This window comes from Marmota marmota, unplaced genomic scaffold (genome assembly GCF_001458135.2).
Source record: "Marmota marmota marmota unplaced genomic scaffold, marMar, whole genome shotgun sequence".
NCBI classification, from domain to species: Eukaryota; Metazoa; Chordata; class Mammalia; order Rodentia; family Sciuridae; genus Marmota; species Marmota marmota.
The window spans coordinates 19547707-19566905 of record NW_026000037.1 but is presented as its reverse complement, the minus strand read 5'-3'; the positions used below and the strand labels follow the sequence as shown (position 1 = coordinate 19566905).

General features: G+C 38.3%; 1 protein-coding gene across 1 annotated transcript in view; it reads right to left on the bottom strand.

Moving 5' to 3' along the window:
• Positions 1-19199, bottom strand: part of Cntnap5 (contactin associated protein family member 5) — a 790323-nt gene that overhangs the window by 233498 nt on the left and 537626 nt on the right. The window contains exon 13 of the mRNA XM_048812122.1: positions 16008-16208. Within this exon, the coding sequence (XP_048668079.1) occupies positions 16008-16208 (201 nt within the window). The remainder of the gene's footprint in view (positions 1-16007; positions 16209-19199) is intronic.

The following is a 19199-nucleotide window of genomic DNA, read 5'->3' as shown; positions in this document are numbered from 1 at the left end:
CTCTCTCTCTCTCTCTCTCTCTCTCTCTCTCTCTCTCTCCCTTTTTCTCTCTCTCTCACTTGTCCTCCATCCACAACTCCCTCCTCTCATGGTAGTTTCTGCAACTGCTCCACTATCCTTACATCTTCTTTTTAAATTCCAATCCAAAAATTCTGCTGAATACATAGATGGATCATAATAGCATCAGCAACTTCATTTCTGATTTTCTCCTTGTCTGACTTCCTTTCCCTGACAGTGACGTATTTCCCAAAAGAATTAGTTTTCTATTTTGGAAAGCATCTTGTGAAATGATTCCCCAGATAGATTTTGAGTGGATTCTGACTATATCTACATAATAACAGACAATCCAGTCTAGGCTTGACTCAGTTCCGAGCATGTTGTCCCATGTCATCTGGGGAGCTAGTGACCTGGAGGACTCAAGCAAGGATTACTTTTACCTGCCCATGAAACTGGATTTAATCCCACAGTTACAGTTGGGGTCATGTAGTTTTCATTTTATTTTATCTCTTTAACCCTCAGTCTGCTCATTGGTAATCCTCAATACCTCATGGGACTGTAGGGAGTAATTGAGATGGTTGTATAATTTGTCTATACAAGGAATTTTGAAAATATTTAATCACAAGGTCTGGTACACAGCAGTGATGGATTCAAATGCTATGCTTATGTGAACAGTTTTCCTATTCCTTTTCCCTTACTTAGGGATTTAGTATCTAGAGGAAAAAACCTATGTGTATAATACACAAACTTATATATTTATATTTATACATATCATATTCAGGCAAGCATAAGCATGTGCTTATTTTATATATGCATATACATGACTCTATAGGTCATTTATGAACATGTTTTATTTGATAAACATACCTCTTTTCATTAGATAGAAACATCAGACAAAAGAAAGATATTTGGAAAAGATATTTGGATTCGAGGGCTTTAACTTGATCCTGCTTTGTTTCCATTCTCTCCTGACAGTTGTCTGTGACTTTGAAATTAGATCTACCTGGATTTGTGTCATTCCTATAAGACCTGGGCAATTTACTTCATCTTTATAATATCTATCTCCTCCTTTAAAATACTGGACTAATAAAACTATTCTTTAATGGCTTTAAAAATATATCAGATATCATACAAATATAAAATATAGATAAATGTGCATCTCCCTATCTTACTTTGGTGCTGCCTATCTTACTCAGTGCAAGCTCATGGCAACTGTTGTCACAACTAGTGGAGGTGTATTTTGACAATCATTAATGGTAGGGTTTTGATTCTCTGCTGGCTGGTCCTGGACACTTGGCTTCAGGGGCTCTAGACCACCTCTGTGCTTTCATATCCACCGCTTAGAGAGAAATATTATGGATCTTAATTATAGCCATCCTTGGAACTGGGGAGATCCCTGGATGTGTTTCTGAGGCCACTGCTCAGAATTTTTCTCTCTTCAACCAGGTGAACTCCAAGGCTTGGCCACTGTTTGCATTTCTAAGTTTTCTTTATCACATCTCCAGACCTCCACTCTCAGTTCTTACTGCTTTCTTCTATAGCCCTTAATCCTTTCCCCAATTGCTCCCTGAAGAGCAGGAGCTAGCTGTCTCTGATTTCCCAGCTCTTGTCTCTCATCTACCTTGTCACCTCTGACCTCTGACCTCAGGCTTTAATTTAGCCTCTGTCCTGACTGTACCCCATCTCTCAAAATCAGTGTGTTCAATATAAAATCTATTACTCAGTAATAAAAGAGAATAAAATTATGGCATTTGCAGGTAAATGGATGGAGTTAGAGAAGATAATGCTAAATGAAGTTAGACAATCCCAAAAAAACAAATGCCAATTTTTTTTTTTTTTTTTTTTTTTTATGATATAAGGAGGCTGATTCATAGTGGAGTAGGGAGGGAGAGTATGGGAGGAATAGAAGAACTCTAGATAGGGCAGAGGGTTGGAGGGGAAGGGAGGGGTTATAAATGATGGTGGAATGTGATGATCATTATTATCTAAAGTACATGTATGAAGATATGAATTGGTGTGAATATACTTTGTATACAACCAGAGATACGAAAAATTGTGCTCTATATGTGGAATAAGAATTGTAATGCATTCTGCTGTTATATATAAATAAAAAATTAATGAAATCTGTTAACTTCTTTAATATTAGATTCAAATCTCCCTTCAGCTTCCTGACTTTGCTCTTTCTGCTAATGGCCCCTGCATCGTCACACTTGCTCAGGATTAAAGATATCTGTGATCCATGCTGGCCACTAGCCACATAAGACTATTCAGATCATGAATGAGGTTGATATAAAATAATATGTGCTGTAGATGGAAAATACACTCCAAATTTGGCAAGTTCAACATAAAAAAATGTAAAATAGTTGAATAGTTTTTCTTTGTTTTTAGTACCAGGGATTGAATTTAGGAGTGCTTAACTGCTGAGCCATATCCCCAGTCCTTTTTTATATTTTATTTCGAGACAGATCTTGCTAAGTTACTCATTGCCTCTCTAAGTTGCTGAGATTGGCTTTGAACCTGTGATCCTCCTGCCTCAGCCTCCCAAGCTGCTGGAATTATAGACACGTGCCACTGTGCCCGGGTAAAATAGCTTTTGATTATATTCAGTTTGCTAATCCCATGTCAAAAGAATACTATTTTTAGATATTTTGAAATAAAATATTGTTAAAATTAATTTAACTTGTTTATTGTTAAATTTTTCCTGTGATTACTGGACAATTCTAAATTGTCATGTGGCTTGAACTATATTTCCAACTGGACAACATTATTGTAGAGTCTTCTTTCTCCATTGAGACCGCTCTTTCACCAGATAAAACTGGGGCTCCCATCTAAGTGTTCTTTTTGTCTTTATTATCCATTTCTATAGTTTTTCATGCTCATCATCTCTTCTTAGACTACTAGGCTTGCTAACTCCTCTACCAGTCTCTAGTCTCCTTCCAGTCAGTTCTGGTTGATTTTCTGTGGCATCACTATCCACCTTAAGTGTTTATCCACTGAGTGAAAGGAGCAAGGAGGTGAGTTTCTACAGAATCCTGCTGCAATGTATCTAAAACAAAGAAGGGCTGCCATTGTCCACCCCTGCTCCATGCTGCCCTTCCTTCTCTCTGTCCTCTCTTTCTACTTATCTGAAATAACCAGCAACAACCCCACTTTCCTCCTTCCCAGGAATTCTCGTCCACTCCCTCAAAGTGAATCACACTGACCTCCCTCCATAACTTTTCCCATCACTTGCTTCAACACAGAGTGACTCTTACCCACCTTAAGTTAAAAATGGGATGCCTTTCCACAAAAGACCTTTGGGATTCACCTAACTGTAAATATTTTCTCTCTTCCAGAGTACTTTACACTTCTCTAGCATTCATATAATCTCTAATGTTTCTACCAGGGTAGAAACTTTTGAAATAATAGTGGGCTCTGCAGTGAGCCTTTTCACCATACTCATTTGGAATCCTTGAAAAAAATCTACAATTTAGTTACAACATTTACTTATTTTGCAGATGAGAAAATGAGATGCAGAGATTCTGGTTATATGCCTGACAAGTGGAAGAGTGGAATAAAGTAGTTATTTTTCTTCTTTAGAGCCCCAGTCATTTTCACTGCACCCTACTGAAATGATAGGTTTGCCAATCTTAGGAAGTTGCCTACCTTCTCTGCAAAATCAGTATCACCAGATGGAAAACACATTGCTTTTTATTTCTCATCAGATCTTATGTGTGTGTACATACACACATGCAAGTGCACATACTGAATAAAGCATGAAGAAATAAAAATGCCATAGTTCATCCACTTCCTCTTCTCAGAAAAAAAAGAGGACAGTGAAAATTATATTTAGAAAGATAACTCTCTCATCTCCACAAATTTAGGTACTGACAGCTGAAGTCATAAAGATTATAATTTTCCAACATTTCCTGTCCTGCCAGTGATGTGGGTGTGACTAGTAATATTTTTGCCATCCTCATTCTTACGAATGGGGAAACTGAGGCTTGGAGATGAATCTAAGATCATATGGTCAACAGCAGTCACCGAAGTGCTTGAATGAGAGTGAGGTTTAACCCAGCAGAACCTGTCACCACTGCTCTGCTACGTTTTCCTTGGGACGGTGCTAGTGAAATCCAGTGCCAGCCCTAGATCTACCAAGAGCACAAAGTCTGAGTAGACCCATTAGCCTCATCGGTGCAAGTCTCCAAGACTTAATTTCCATATTTACTCCAGAATTTACCAGATGTGTTTATAATATAAATATCATCATAGATGTATACATACTTCAAGGTAAGAAATTGTTTTGTTTTTTCTATTCTTTGTGTCTGTGTGTGGGGGTGAGTAACTAGGGATTGAACCCAGGACCTCACATATTCTAAGAAAATACTCCACCACTAAGCTACTTCACAGTCCTATATTTCTTGCTATTCGTAACTTATGACCTTGGCAATGTTTTATAATATCTAATCAATCAGAATCACCACATAGAAAGTATGTTCTGAGGCGATCAAATGCCTGAAGGTATAAAACTCATTGCCATCAGTCCTTTGTCATAGGCTAAAGACTCTCAAAAGTCTTTTTTTTTTCCTCCTTCGTTTTACCAAACTCTCTGGTTCCTTACTGTGACAGGAAAGTAATAAACTCTGACATGTGTTTTCACTCACTTTGGTTGGTTAGTAAGTGTCAGGGTGGAAAGGACACTCGGGGAACATCAAATATAACCTCCACCACTAAAGAGGAGAAACTTGAGACCCATAAAATATAAGTAACTTGCTCAAGGTCATGGAGAGTCAATGGCAGAGCCAGGAGTGAGACAGCAATGCCCACCTCCCAGGCCAGCAGTTTCCACCCCGTGAATCTGCTTCCCACCCACAAGCACCAGGGCGGGAGTCTCAGCCAAATGCAATTATTTTATCACTCATCCTCTGACATAATATGAATAGGAAGCAAGTGATACTTATTATTAATTGAGAATGACCCTGTTATTCATTCAGCGATTATTTATTAAAAATTCCTTGTGTGCCTGGTACTGTCTAAGCAGTTTGGAAATAAATAATGAGACAAAAGAGGCCCCTTTTTTTCATGGATCTTATATTCTATTGATTAGGAAATACAGGAAACAAATAAACAGGAAGAAAATGCTATATAGTAATCATCTCTAGGCAGAATATGAAAATAGGATGGAGTGTCAAAGAGTAATGGAGTGGATATTACAATTGAATGTGGAATTTGAGTTGAGGGTTGAATAACAAGATAAAACTAAACAAGGGAGAACACTGAGGTTTCTGAGGGGAGAGAACACATGGGACTCACATAAGTCACATCAGAACACATCAGTTCTAAGAGGTGAGGCAACCTTTACCAGGAACAGAGGCAAAGAAACTAAGGTCAAGTGTAGTGGCTTAGCTGGAGAGAGGGGCTGGCAAGGGGTCCATCTGGCAAAGCTATGTAGGCCACAGGAAGGAGTCTGGGTTTTATTTATTTATTTTATTTATATAACCTGGCTTGAAACAAGGTAATATAAACTCATTTTGAAAATATCATCACTTTGGCTAGAGGGTAAGAAGTGAGGGCAGATTGGTATAAGAGAGGAAGCTGGAATCTACTGTGCTTTTTTGGTGTTGGAAAAGATGGTAATTTGAAGATAGTGGGTAGCAGAAGAATTAGAGAAGAGATTGGAGAGTTTGAGCATTTGTTGTTGTATGGAATGGAGATGGCGAGGAGAAGAAAAGGCCTATGTTTTCACCTTAAGAAACTCAGCAGATGACAGTACCTTTTATTTAAATAAGAAGACTAGATGGATGAGTGAATCTGGATGGATGGCTGATGACAGGAAGGAGCTAGACTTGACTCTAACATGCCCAGTAGTGTTACGAGGGGTAGATAAACACCTCATTTATAAACAAGTGAATTTTAGAAAGCAAGTGTGCCCAGAAGCCAGAAAGAGGCAAACTCTAAAACTGAGCTTTTCCCTGAACATGGAGTGGTATTCTGAGACCCTCTCCATGGGAACATGCATCTGTCCTCAGGGAATTCAAAGCTGTTTCCATTTCACCAGGCAGAGGGAGGGAGTGACACAAAATGTCCACGTGCTTAGCAAATATGGATACCTGGTTCAACGTGACTCACATAAACTGACACCAGATCTTGGATTTGAAATAGGAAGATTTAAAAACATTAAGACTCAAGATGTTCCAGTGACTTCTCTACACCGTCTGAAGTCTTACATGATCTCTGGATACCCCACTGCCTCATTTTCCTACCACCCTCATTCCTGCCTCCCAGTCCTCTAGCTACAATATCCTTTCTGCTGTTCCTCAAGCTGGAACTCTCAGCCCCAGTGAGGCACATGCTCTCCTGCAACCCCCTCCTCTACCCATGGGGCTCAGCTGCAGAATCTTCTAGCAGCCGAGCAACAGGAGACCTTTCACCACCCCTTTCTGAATGCAGCCCCCCATATCTGACCACTCTCCATTCTTAGTCTTCTGGACTTCATTGCCTCACATTGTTTTTGTGAAGTGACTCTGAGTGTGTGTGACAGGGAGTGTGTGTGTGTGTGTGTGTGTGTGTGTGTGTTTCTGTCCTGGCAACTCTAATGATGTGCTCAGGAACCCTGTTTTTTCAGTGTTTTATTCCGACCATCCAGAATAGTGCCTGCAACCTGGATGAATACTCAACACATACTTAGTGCATGAAATAAAATGTAAATTCTGTTAATTAATCTTATTTGGTACAAAGAGTGGTGATAAAGAGTTTTTAGTGCCAGAAACTCCAGAGTACCTTGATGTGCTGCTCCATTTCTAAGAAGGAATGAGGCTTTTCTTCATCACAATTCCTTACTTAGATTTCTGAACCTAGTCATTAGTTTTGAAAACATGAGGAGTTAAATACTGGAAATGCCTATGAAGGTGTATACACAAGTGCATTTTAAGATCTACTTGGACATTCAAAAAGTAAATTATCATGAGTATATATGCCATTACATGATGTATATGGTATAACAGGTAGTGTATAAATCATGTGCAGTCATTCCTCAGGATCCCACAGGTGATTTCTTCCAGGACTCCTCAGAGATACCAAAACCCAGGGATGCTCAAGTGACTTATGCAAAGTGATATGCTATTTGGACATAATTGCATCTTCCTGTATGCCTAAAATCACAGACAGAGCAATATGTGACACAATATAAACAATATATAAGTTGTTGTTACACTTTGCGGGTGAGGGAATAGGACAAGGGAAAAGTCTATACATGTTCAGAATAGGTGCATTTTTTTCAAATATTTTAAGTCTGCAGTTGTTTGAATTTGAAGATATAGAACCTATAAATACAAATTATAATACAATACCACATAGAATATATATGGTTATAAAATATAGTTTTTATTTATGTAAGTTTTTTATGTATATAGCCAGTTAGTTGCATGCTTACTGAAGTATAAATAATTGAAAAAAAAAAAGGAAAGAATTGAGAATATTAGGATACTTTTAAAGAATAGGATTTTTTTTTGCCTTTAAATTTCACTAGAACATGATCAGGTAGAGCAATTGAATCCAGATAAAAATCACTTCTCTACCAGCATGAACAAATGGACAGGAATGACTTCGAATCACCCATTACTTATAGGCAAATAGAGGTTTTGAAGTGCTGGAAGGCACTGGATTCTTAGCTCTATTGAAGAACTTAAACAATCCTCACAGCAATCTTGTTTGCATGACTGATTTACTCTGCAAATGCTTTCTGTTCAGAAAAACCAAAGTAAACTCCAGCTCAGACTGTCTTACAGCTATTAGATTTCAAAGTAATAGAGTCTGAATCTCCAGTGGCTTCATGTGGTGTTAGTTAGCTTTCCTTCCCTGTTACAAATTTCTGAGATAATCAACTTATGAAGATAAAAGGTTTATTTTGGCTCACAGTTTTGGATGTTTCAGTCCATGAGAAGTTAACCCCCTTGCTTTGAACCCAGAGTGGGAACCCACAGAGCAGAAAAACTGCTCAGGACAGGAAGTAAGAAAAGTAAAAATGAGGAAGAAACCAGGGCCCACTGTACCCTTTAAAGGCATGCCTCCAGTGCCCTGAGATCTCCCACTAGGCCCTACTTCTTATGAGTTCCACTACTTTTTAATAGCACCAGCACTGGGGACCATGCATTTAACATATGGGCCTTGAGGGGATATTCAAAATCAAAATCACGTTTCAATACTGACTTCTTTCCTATACCTTGAAGAACTATAGCTTTATTGGGGAGGTTACCCCAAGTAGACTTTAGTAACAGTGGTAATGGCAAAACGACACATATATTGATACTCCAATGAGTATATCTAGCGGGTACATTCTGTGTAGCATAGTGTTATGGCTTAGTTGTGATGTCTCCTGGAAACTCACATGGTGTGAGACAGTGCAAGAAGGTTTGGAGAAGAAATGACTGAGTTATAACCTTAGCCTAATCAGTGAATTGATCCCTGATGGGAGTAACTGAGGTGGCAGGGTGTGGTTGTGGGAGATGGGAATTGGGGCATGGCTTTGGGGTATATATTTGTATCTGGTGAGTGGAGTCTCTCTCTTTCTGCTTCATTATTTTAAATACTCTTTTAAAATATTTATTTGACAAAAATCATATGCATTCAAGGTACAACACATGATGATTTGATATACGTACATGTTGTGAAACGATCAAAACAATCAAATTAAGGAACATTCCGTCACCACCTGTGCTGTACATTACACCTCCAGAACTTGTACTTGTTCATCTTATGACTGAGAGTTTGCATCCTTTGATCAATGTTTCTCTACTTCCCGTCACTCACCAGTCCCTGGAACTACTGTTTTCCTTTCTGTTTCTACGAGTTGGACATTTTAGATTCCATATATAACTGAGATCATTTGTCTGGTTTATTTCCACTTAATGTCCTCTAGTTTCATCTTTGTTGTCACAAATGACAGGATTTCCTTCTTTCACACACACACACACACACACACCATTTTTTTTTTTTTATCCATTTATCTCTAATGGGCACTTGGGTTGTTTCCACACCTTGCCTGTCATGAATAATGTCATGAGCGCAGGGGTGCAGATATTTCTTTGAGAAACTGATTCAATATTTTTGATATTTTTTATCCCAAGAATAAATAAGTGAAAGGCCAAAGGAAGAATAATTGTCTTCAGAAGACAAGGGAATACCTAGCTTCAGAGCTCCTTGGGTGAAACTGTGCACTGTTCCTGCGTCAGCCTTCCCCTACGGTCCCCTTCTGCCTCTGAATGTTCTACAGGCTCCTTCTTCTCAGAACCCCAGTTAAATCAGGTCACTCTGTTCTTTCTCCCTTTCTAGAACGTTCATAGTGAACAAATTCCCATTAAGGCAGTAGAAACTTCTCAGACTATGTTTTCTGACAGCATTTATATTCTTAAACTGAATACAGAGAGCAATATTTAATGTAAAATTTTAAAAAAAAACTTAATGGTGATATTTAAGAAAGAAATTTTGGATATGAATGGCATTCTCAGTTCTCTGGAAAGCAACTCTGTAAATGGTGCTGCTTAGATGTTCAGACCTGGGTAGGTGAGTGGGAGAATCCACTGTTATTCATGGACCCAGAAAGGTCAAATAGAAGGAGGTTGCCAAGTCACCTTTGAGGTCTAGCCATTCAGACAATGGGGAAAATAATCATGATACTAAATATATCATCTGATTATGTCAGTGAATCATATTTTCTGAGCAGAGCAGAATCATGCTTCCCTACTTTACCCTACTGACTTGAATATACTATTATATATATATATATANATATATATATATATATATATATATATATATATATAAAATACTATTTTCAATATACTATATTTATTTTCATATCTTAAGTGTATGAGTTTCACTTTCAGTTTTTACCTAACAAGATGTATGTCTTGATCAATACACATCAATTCACACAATTCTCTACAAAGTCCAGGGCTTTCAAGATGGTTATATCTGTAGAGCACCTTAGGGTCTTTGTTTACCTTTATGTCCATTATCTCATTTAGTGTAAACGATAAGCGTGTACATCAGAAGGATGGCTTTGCTGTTCATATTCTACAAGTAGAAAATGAGCTCAAGAGAAGTCAAAGTGGTCAAATGTCACAGAACTAACAAGTGACAAAACTGGGACTGGGATCCAGGTCCCTTTGGTTAAAAACCAACACACCATGTACATAGTGCACACTGCAACAAAACTACAACCATGAGGTTAATCACCCAGAAGTTATTTCTACCATACCTCAATTCATTCAACCATATCTATTCAGTCTCTACCTGTGTCAGACACTGAATTAGACAGCTAAGAGAATAATCAGCCTACATGCTTTTTCAGAACTTTGTCTGACTCTTTCTTCTTATCCTCATTGCCAGAAGTGACCTGGGCTTTCCTAGTCAAATTGTCCAAAATAAATACAGCAACAGCCTGAAGTCATAACATGCAATTGTTACCACTGTGATGAAGGCATTTGAAAAAGTACATTTTAGGGAAAGTTTCTGAGATTGTCCTTGAATCTTTTTGCTTCTTAATCACCATGATATGAGCTGCTTCCCTCTACCACACTCTCCGTCATGATTTTCAGCCTCATCTTGAGCCCCAGGAAATGGAGCCAACCTTCTATGGACTAAGACCTCTGAAACTATGAGCCCTCAAATAAACTTTTTCTCCTCTACAATTGTGCTGGTTGGGTCCTTTAGTCACAGCAGCAAAAAGCTGACTAAAACACATAGCAAGTATTGGAAGAGAATTTGAAGCTAGGCAGGACTTTCTATGCTCATTCCCTCCAGGGATATTGGCACAAAGCTTCCCCATGAGAGCACCTTTCTATGTCCTTCTCAATTTTGTCATCCATCTAGGGGGAAGTGATAGACTATAAAGCTAATTGACTGTGGCCTCAATATTAATTTTTGTGTTCTCTGTGCAAACCTTTTCCAAGTGGGTTCTATTTCATTTCATATCCTTATCACATGCTGCTTTCAGGAGATTGGCCTCAGGAAAATTCCTACATAGGTACTGATACTTGAGGAAAGGTCAAGGCTTCCTCCCTGGGGACAAGTGGCCACCTGCTTCTGAGGTAACAAGGAGCTGACAAGCATTTATAGATTAGTGATTCCTGGCCTGGATTTGGAAGTTGCTCTGTAGCAGTTTCAGGGCTTACATAAAGGGCAGGGTAGGAAGTTAGCAATCACAGTGAAGAAAAACAAAGTTAAACGGGAATAACATAAAGATTCCCTCAAGTAACAAAAACTTCAATCAACATCTTGGAATTTTATTCCTTTCCAGAGTTTTCAGAATACACTTCCAGTTAAAGAGACACATGACACATTCCAATTGGCTGGTACTTATCAGTAGCTCTGGGGAAGAATATCAGAAGAATCTGTCAGAAAATGACAGTGTCATGGTTCAGTCACACACTGAATGAAAAAGACACAGTGGTGAACCATGCATAACCTTATCTTGCTTGTCTTCCCTCTCTACCTGCCTGCTGCTAGATGAAGGAAACCTGAACAACAACTGGAATTAAAAGACAGCAGACTCTGAGGATGCGTTTGTGGGATTCACAGGGCTCCTCTGAAGGGGATGTGAACGTAGAAGCTGCTGCATGTTGGCTAGCTTAGTGCAAACCCTTTGATGCTGCAAAAAAATAAAAAATTGCCCAATTTCAGGCCATGCACTCAACTAGATAGCTTTGGTGGAGACTGCTTTGACAATTCTTCTCTCTCTTCACCCTTATTTTTCTACACAATTAGGGAATTCATGCAAATTCTCAATTCCTATGCAATTCCTCATTTCCTTATAACTTTTGGCTTTTTGGAGCTTTGCAGAGTGCAAGAAGTAGCATCATAGTTTGACTTCAAGCATAGTAGTAGGTGCCAGAATGAGACTTGTCCCCTCCCAGCTATGAGGCATTGAGCAAACATTTTCTTTCCAGAAGATAAGAAGGAGATAATAAAATCCTCCTGGATTTTATTTTCTGAAATATCAGACGGGGAGAATTACACAGTGCAGGTCTGTTTGGGTTAGACATAATGATTATACAGTACCCCACACATAACCTAGGGAGAAGAAACCTCTGTCATTGATGGCCATTTGAATATTCTCTTCCTTTCTCCCATCTTGCTTTCTTTATTTCCTCCCTTTATTATCTATTATGTATACCATGCAAAGGAATCTATGGCAAGAAGTCATCCTCCAGATCCTCTTATTGATTTAAATACACAACTTAGAATATTTTATAGCTTCTACTAATTCTGGATACTAGTAATATCTAGTATAATATTATATGGTATATACACCATATAATAATCTCCTAAAATTAACATTTTTATTTTTTAAAAAAATTAAGAACAACAACAAAAAATGTATAATTGTCTTTGATGCTCCTTTACATTTATCAGATAGACATAGTTGAAGTAAACTGATAATAACTATTTCTGGGAAATGGGCTCCTCATCTTACAGTGTTGTTGTGAGTATAAATAGGTACAACCCTGATGTGCTACAGAAGTCACAGTGGCAAAAGCCTTAAAAATACACACTCTTTCTGCTCTGGCAATGGTACCTTAAGGAGTAAATTTTGAGTAGATAATCAGTTATGTTCATAAAGATCTACATGCAAATTTTCTTGTAGTGTTACTGGTATTAATTTTAAAATATGAAAGTAAAGCACATGTCCAAATAGGGGATTTGCTAATTGGAGTATATCTATATAAGGGAATATTCTTCCCTTAATAAAAATCATGGTCTGAAATCTTATTTGTTGATATGAAAAAGTGTGAGTTTGTGTGACAAATGCAGGCTGTAAAACAGTACCCCACGGTTGGGAATCTCTGCTAAATGTGTCCTGAATTAACAGACAAAACAGAAACTTGCCTAATGCTTCCAGATTTGCCAGTAGAGGAGGGAGAGATATCTCCCCCCTTCTTATCTCCTGGCCTTGGCTTTTTCTCTGGGGATGGGAGTGCTTGCCATGGAGGGATCCCAGGGGAAAGCTCCTGCAGCTGTGTGCCTTGGGCACTGGCTCTAGGATCCATGTGGCTGCTTTGTGCACACTGTTCTCCTTGTCTCTACCTATTTCACAAGGTGAGCTCCTCTGTAAATGTGCCCCTGTGGCTTCTTTCCCAGTAGTGGGAGGGTGAGGCGAGGGCCACTTCCCTATGATGCTGTCTGCATGAGTGCTCTACTGCCCTACCACTAGCAGTGCTAGTCTGGAGTTGGAAGCTGAGGGACATAAGTGCCCATATTGCAATCTTCAAGCCAACCCTCCAGGACAAAGGAAATACTGCATCTGTGCCCAGGGTCCTCCTTTATCTCCTTCCTTTGATTCAAAATCCATGGGTAAAAAGAGACCTAATGAAAAGCATCAAGCTCCAATACTTTATTCTGATATATTTCTGTGAATACACACATGGAAAATTGTTTGGAAGGATGCAGGCCAGAATGGTACAGAAGTCATCTTCATGAGTTGAGATTATCTGCACGTATGAGTTTCCTAATCAAGTCAGACACCATATAATTATTACATGTTTTTTTTTCTATTTTCACAATTTGAATATAAATAAAATTCTCCTTTGAGAGTGACCATTATGACCCAGATTTTGGACCTTCCCTGCTGGGATGGAAGATGTGAATGATGTGGACCTTAGTTTTTGCTGGACACCTAACACAAACCAGGCCTAGAACAAGGAGGGTGGACTAGATCTTTCCTTCAGCTCTTTCGCCAGGCTTAAGAGCTCAGGTGAAATGTAAATTTTTTAGGTGGTAAAAGTGAACTGTCAAAAATGAGCAATTTATACAAGGACTGATAAGGACAGAATCAAGTCCTGACTCCCAGTAAGGCCTCTACCAAATCCACACCCTTCCTATTGAGAGAATTTAAAACAGTTGAACTTTGGAAACACACACACACACACACACACAAAGAGGGTGGTGTAACCAAATGGATATCACAGAATGAGTATTTTAAAGGACCTTCCAAAGTTAGAATGAGCATGCTCACATCTTCCATGTAATTCTACAAAACGAAATCCTTAGATAACTAGAGACTACACAGTCAAAAGTAGATAGAGTAGTTTCTGGAGATAAATGTTTTGACAAGATGCTGATATTGGCAAGTGCAGCCTTGACATCCAAAGGTGAGAGATATGAATAAACATTGAATTCCACGGGGTATTATGTCTGAGGATCCTTAAAAGGGGCACCAATAGGTGCCTACAATCTAATCAGCTCTGAAAGTATGACTGCATCCAAGGAGAGTACAATAATTGATTTTCACAATGATGATCTTGAGTCATCAGGAAAAGGTTACATTTTATGTTCAGAATTCTCCATTTAAGAAGGCAAGGGAGCGTGTAATCCATTTGAGAAAGATTTTCATTTCAAACAGTTAAAAATTCTTTGAAAAGATTTTTGGTGCTTAGAAGGATAAGTGACAGTTATCTGGAAAATTCACTTATGTGGAACAGCATCTTCCCTGAAGATTCTAGATCAGCCAGGCAGTACGTTGTTTTAGTTAGGCTTCTCTTTCTTCCCCTTTGTTGATATTTCACTGTGTTTTTTTTTTTTTTTCCTCCACCGTTTTGAAATTCCTAACCTCTAATCACCAAATTCTAGGCTTCTGAGACTAAGAACTGCTGGGAGCCATTAGCCAAGTAGGTATGACAATTTCCTTGCCAGCGTACCCCATGTTGCTGACATTTTGCAGTGACATTGAATGTAGGTGACCTTGCTCAAGGACCAAGGCGGATTAGGGTGTTCCCGGTTTAAGATAATCGTGTTTAGGGCGTTCCCAGTTTAGGTTCCAGGTTTAAGGTTTAAGATTATTCCTGCTGGGAATAGGGCGTATCCTGCTGCCTGAGTTCCCCTTGAGTTCTCACGGGATTTAGACAGTATTTTTTGGGAGACAGATGCCCAGTGGAGGATTTGGGCAGAGAACGTGGATTTGGGCAGAGAACGTGGATTTGGGCAGAGAACGTGGATTTCCCCAGAACGTGATTGTAGACGGCTGGTGTGAGTTCGGGAATAAAGAGTTGCTGTTTGAACCTACAAGCTGTGTGGTGGCTCGTGATTGTGTGCCCAGCCAGACTGCGGCATTTGTGCCCAGCCAGACTGCGGCAAAGAACTATGATACCCCTTTTTTGGGTTCTTGATAATGTGGGCTTTGCTGCCTTGAAACACATGATGGACTGACATTCCCTCCAATAGGTGTTATATTTTTTTCCCATGGCAAGCACAAACTGATGACAGACTCCTCTTGACATTTTACAAGAAGCTGGTTTGGGTAAATAGTCCTAGACTTTTTCTCTTTTCTCTTTTTAAAACATGTTAATAACTAAGTAAATCATTCATTCTAAAAGAAAAAAAAATCAACCACAGACAAAATAAGAAGTAAGAAGAATAGGTCCATTTTTTGCTAAAATGAAATTATTTTTAAAGGAGTCATTTCTGTTAAGGTCTGCACTCTTCAGGTAACATAATTATTGTGAACACAGAGCATGGCTCCTGCCGGTGTTGCTGGCATCCTTGCCTAACAATGCTCTCTTGTGTGCATCTTTTCACCAGGAATAGCTCATCACTCTTGGATAAATGTGCTAAGATTCTTGATGTGCCATCACATTCTATGCCCTCTCTCAGAAAGAGCATCTCTTACCACCATCACCAAGAAAGCTAGTGCAAATATTCTCTTTCAGTACCTCTTCTCTCAAGAAGCTCTGTATTCTCACCACTGTTGCAGGAAGGATGTCGTCCACATTTTCTTTTTGGAGATGAGGGGGAACCTTGTGAAGCTATAGAACTCACCCAGATCATACCTTGTATATCAAATCCAATGCTTGTAGACAATCAGTCCTTTCCTGGCTGCAACTCTCTCTGTAGAGTGAACAACTGCAACTACAAAGCCTCTTTGGATAAACACCCATTTTTTTAAAAATATTCTGGGTTTGGGAGACTCATCTATTCTACTGAAGCCACCTCCTTCTTTGGCCTATGAAGAAGCACAAGGTCAGGGTGAGACTTACCAGGCGTGTTGAGCAAGCGGGATCTCCTGCAATGGTAGGCCACCTCCTGCTCACAGTGCTCAGAGCCATCAATCAGAGCCTCTAGCTGCTCCATGCTGCCACCGTAGTCCAAGGCCATGGCATAGGGCTTCTCTGGGTTGGCACCCCTCACATGGGTCAGCTCTGTGTTGTTGTGCTGTACTGACATCCAGATCTTGTCTTCTGCTCAGACAATAACCCAAAGCAAAAGACATTACAAGGAAGGTCAAAAGAAGAGCATGCAAAGAGTATAAATGAGTCACTAAATGTGTAACACTTTATCGCCATCCCATGCAAAGTACAACAAGTAAACACTACCTGAATGCTTTACTTATATAGAGTGTCACCAGAGAGTTTTTGTTCCTTATAGAACCCTACCTCAGACTTAGTATCAGAGCAAATTATCTAAATAGCTAAATTTTTGAAGTTCTCATTCACAGGCTTTATACAAAGCCTTAAATGTCCATTATGTCATTTAAAATTAATAATAGAGTCTTATTGCCACATCAGTGGGGACTTGGTTTCATGATATCCTCAAGAATACCATACAAAAATCTGTATGTGCTTAAGTCCCTTTTATTAAAAAAGTGTTGTATTGATATATTACCCACTAACATCCACCCACAGACTTTAAATCATTTCTAGGTTTTTATAATACCTAATTCAATGTAAATGCTGCAAATAGTTGTTGCAATATATCCTTTATGAAATGACAACATAGATAATTTTCTCAAAAAACTGTCAGTATCTTATTTAAAAATAAGACATATACATAACAAGCATCTGTAAAGTACAACATCATTACGAAGGCTGAAACGATGTGATCAACGCTGCGTGTGCAGGTGCTTAATTGCAGTTTTTAATTATTCATTCTCCATGTTACCTCTATTGCACAAAAATAATTTAAAAGTTTTACAATAAAAAATACACAGAGATGAAGACCTCTAAATCAGAGCGAAACAATAAGACAGGAAAGCATGGAAGCCAAGGAGAAAAGAGAGGAATTTGGGTTTTAGAGGTTTAGATATCTGCATTTGAAACCTATTTCTGCCAACAAAGGGCTTGGATCAGTCACTTCACCATCCTGAAGTTCAAGGTTATAGTCAGTTAAGATGACAGCAATTACAACAAAATCAGGACAGTAACACCTGCAACACAGGCCTCAGGGTTGTTAATATGAAAAAAAAAAATTGCAGTTATAAGGCACTGTCTGGAGGCATTCAGTCTGTAACAGTCTGTTACAGTAACCTGGGCAAATATTTACTGCAATTGGACATGCAATTTAATTCTGAACATCCTCACAAAGCAAAAGAGGAAATCGGAAGACTTGAAAAGCTTTTGTCATGTGAGAATCTTGCCCACATAATTGCATCATTACTCTTCATAGATTCTCAGAGCTGAAAAGAAATCTAACATAGAAATCAAGTGTTTTTATTTTTCCTTTCCCACCCTTTTAGTTTTAAAAATGGGTAAACTAAGGTCCTTAAAGTAAGGAAATAACTCAAGGCATATCTACCAGACACTAATGACTGGCAAACATGCTCAAAGTATCACTACTTATTAGTCCTCACTACTCAGAGGCAGGGTGAGGACTATTGGCAAAATTTAACAGGAAAAAAATGCAGAAGAGACTACCTAGGAACCTTAGATTACTTCTTCCTCTACCATCAATTCTGTACATGACTTGCAACAAGTTATTTCATCTCCCTATTCCTCACTTTCAACATATTAAAAGTAGAAAGAAAAGATTCAGTTTTAATTATTTCCAAAGCATTTTCCAACTCTACAAAAGAAATGCTTCCTGGACCATATAATTAAATCATGCTCAAACAGTCTGACACATCTTAAATCTGTTTGATAACCCACATTTCCCCAATGTTTCTCTGAGCCAGGATTGCATTTTTCTCTAAAATGCAAAAACAGTCAATGTTATCAGATTTTCACTTTAAAAAATAATAATAGGACATGATTCTTATTTGTAAAGATAATATTATAACAAAAGTAATTAATATAAAGCTTCAAAAATTTTTGGCAACCATTTAGACAAATATAAATAAGCAAAGAAAACTTATCACTGAATACCGAAATGTCATAAAGGGAGGAATAAAGATGCAGAGTTTTGAAATAGCCATTATGCTTACAAGAAGAAGAAAAGGAAAACCATGTCTAGTCTATAATAACAGAAGATGTGTTACTGCTTTGTTCCAGGATATTTAAAACATGTTATTCCTTCATTAGCAAACATCTACCACAACCCCCAAATTTAAACATATTGTAAGGGACAATAGGAGAGATGATTGCTTGAAACCTCAAGCCTATTTAAGGGTTTTTATTTCAAATCTGCCCTGGTAGATAGGTAAAGAATAAAAATAAGGAAAGTAATTAGATACTATTATTTCTTTTTTTCTATCTATCTATCTATCCATCCATCCCCTATTCTCCATGTATCCAAGCTGATATACAAATGTGAACATCATTAAATTGCATGTATTTACATTTTCCTTCTAAGTATAAGTATTCATATTCATACATATATACGTGTAAGTATTCATACTCTTACATCCATTCATCTAACTGATGAATGTACCCATCAACTGATTTTGCCAAAATCATATTGTATCTTTGGCAAGAAGTAAAAGGAAGTTATATTGGAAGTCAAGTTTTGTCTTAAGGCCACTTATAACATTGATAACTCCACCTTTTGGCTTGCAAGGGTGAATTTTGCCTTTAATATTTCAATCACTGACAAGCACTTTTAAGTACATGAAATATGTGGGGGAAAAACAATAGAAAATTTAGAAATTCAAAGCATATCCCACAATTCACTTAATACACATCTCAAGCCCTACTTGCAAGCACAGGACACAAGAGAAGAGAAAAGGAGATTGTTTCAAACCTAGAACGTCATAGTGGCTTTCTTTTCAAAGCTACCCTATGCTCTCTGAATACTTTTGCTTCTGGAAAAAGAATAAAATTGAAAATAAAGAGATGATCAATCCTGTTTTATCTCACTTTCTATTTTTTTTTCAGCTATATTATAGCTATTCACACTAATACCTGCAACCTGGCTAAATATTGGGAAGCCAGGTATACCCATGTCACCATGGCAAAAGTCAGCTTTGCTGACTGATGTTGCTGATGCCAGGCTTAGGGTGGGAAAGGATAGCTTTAGCT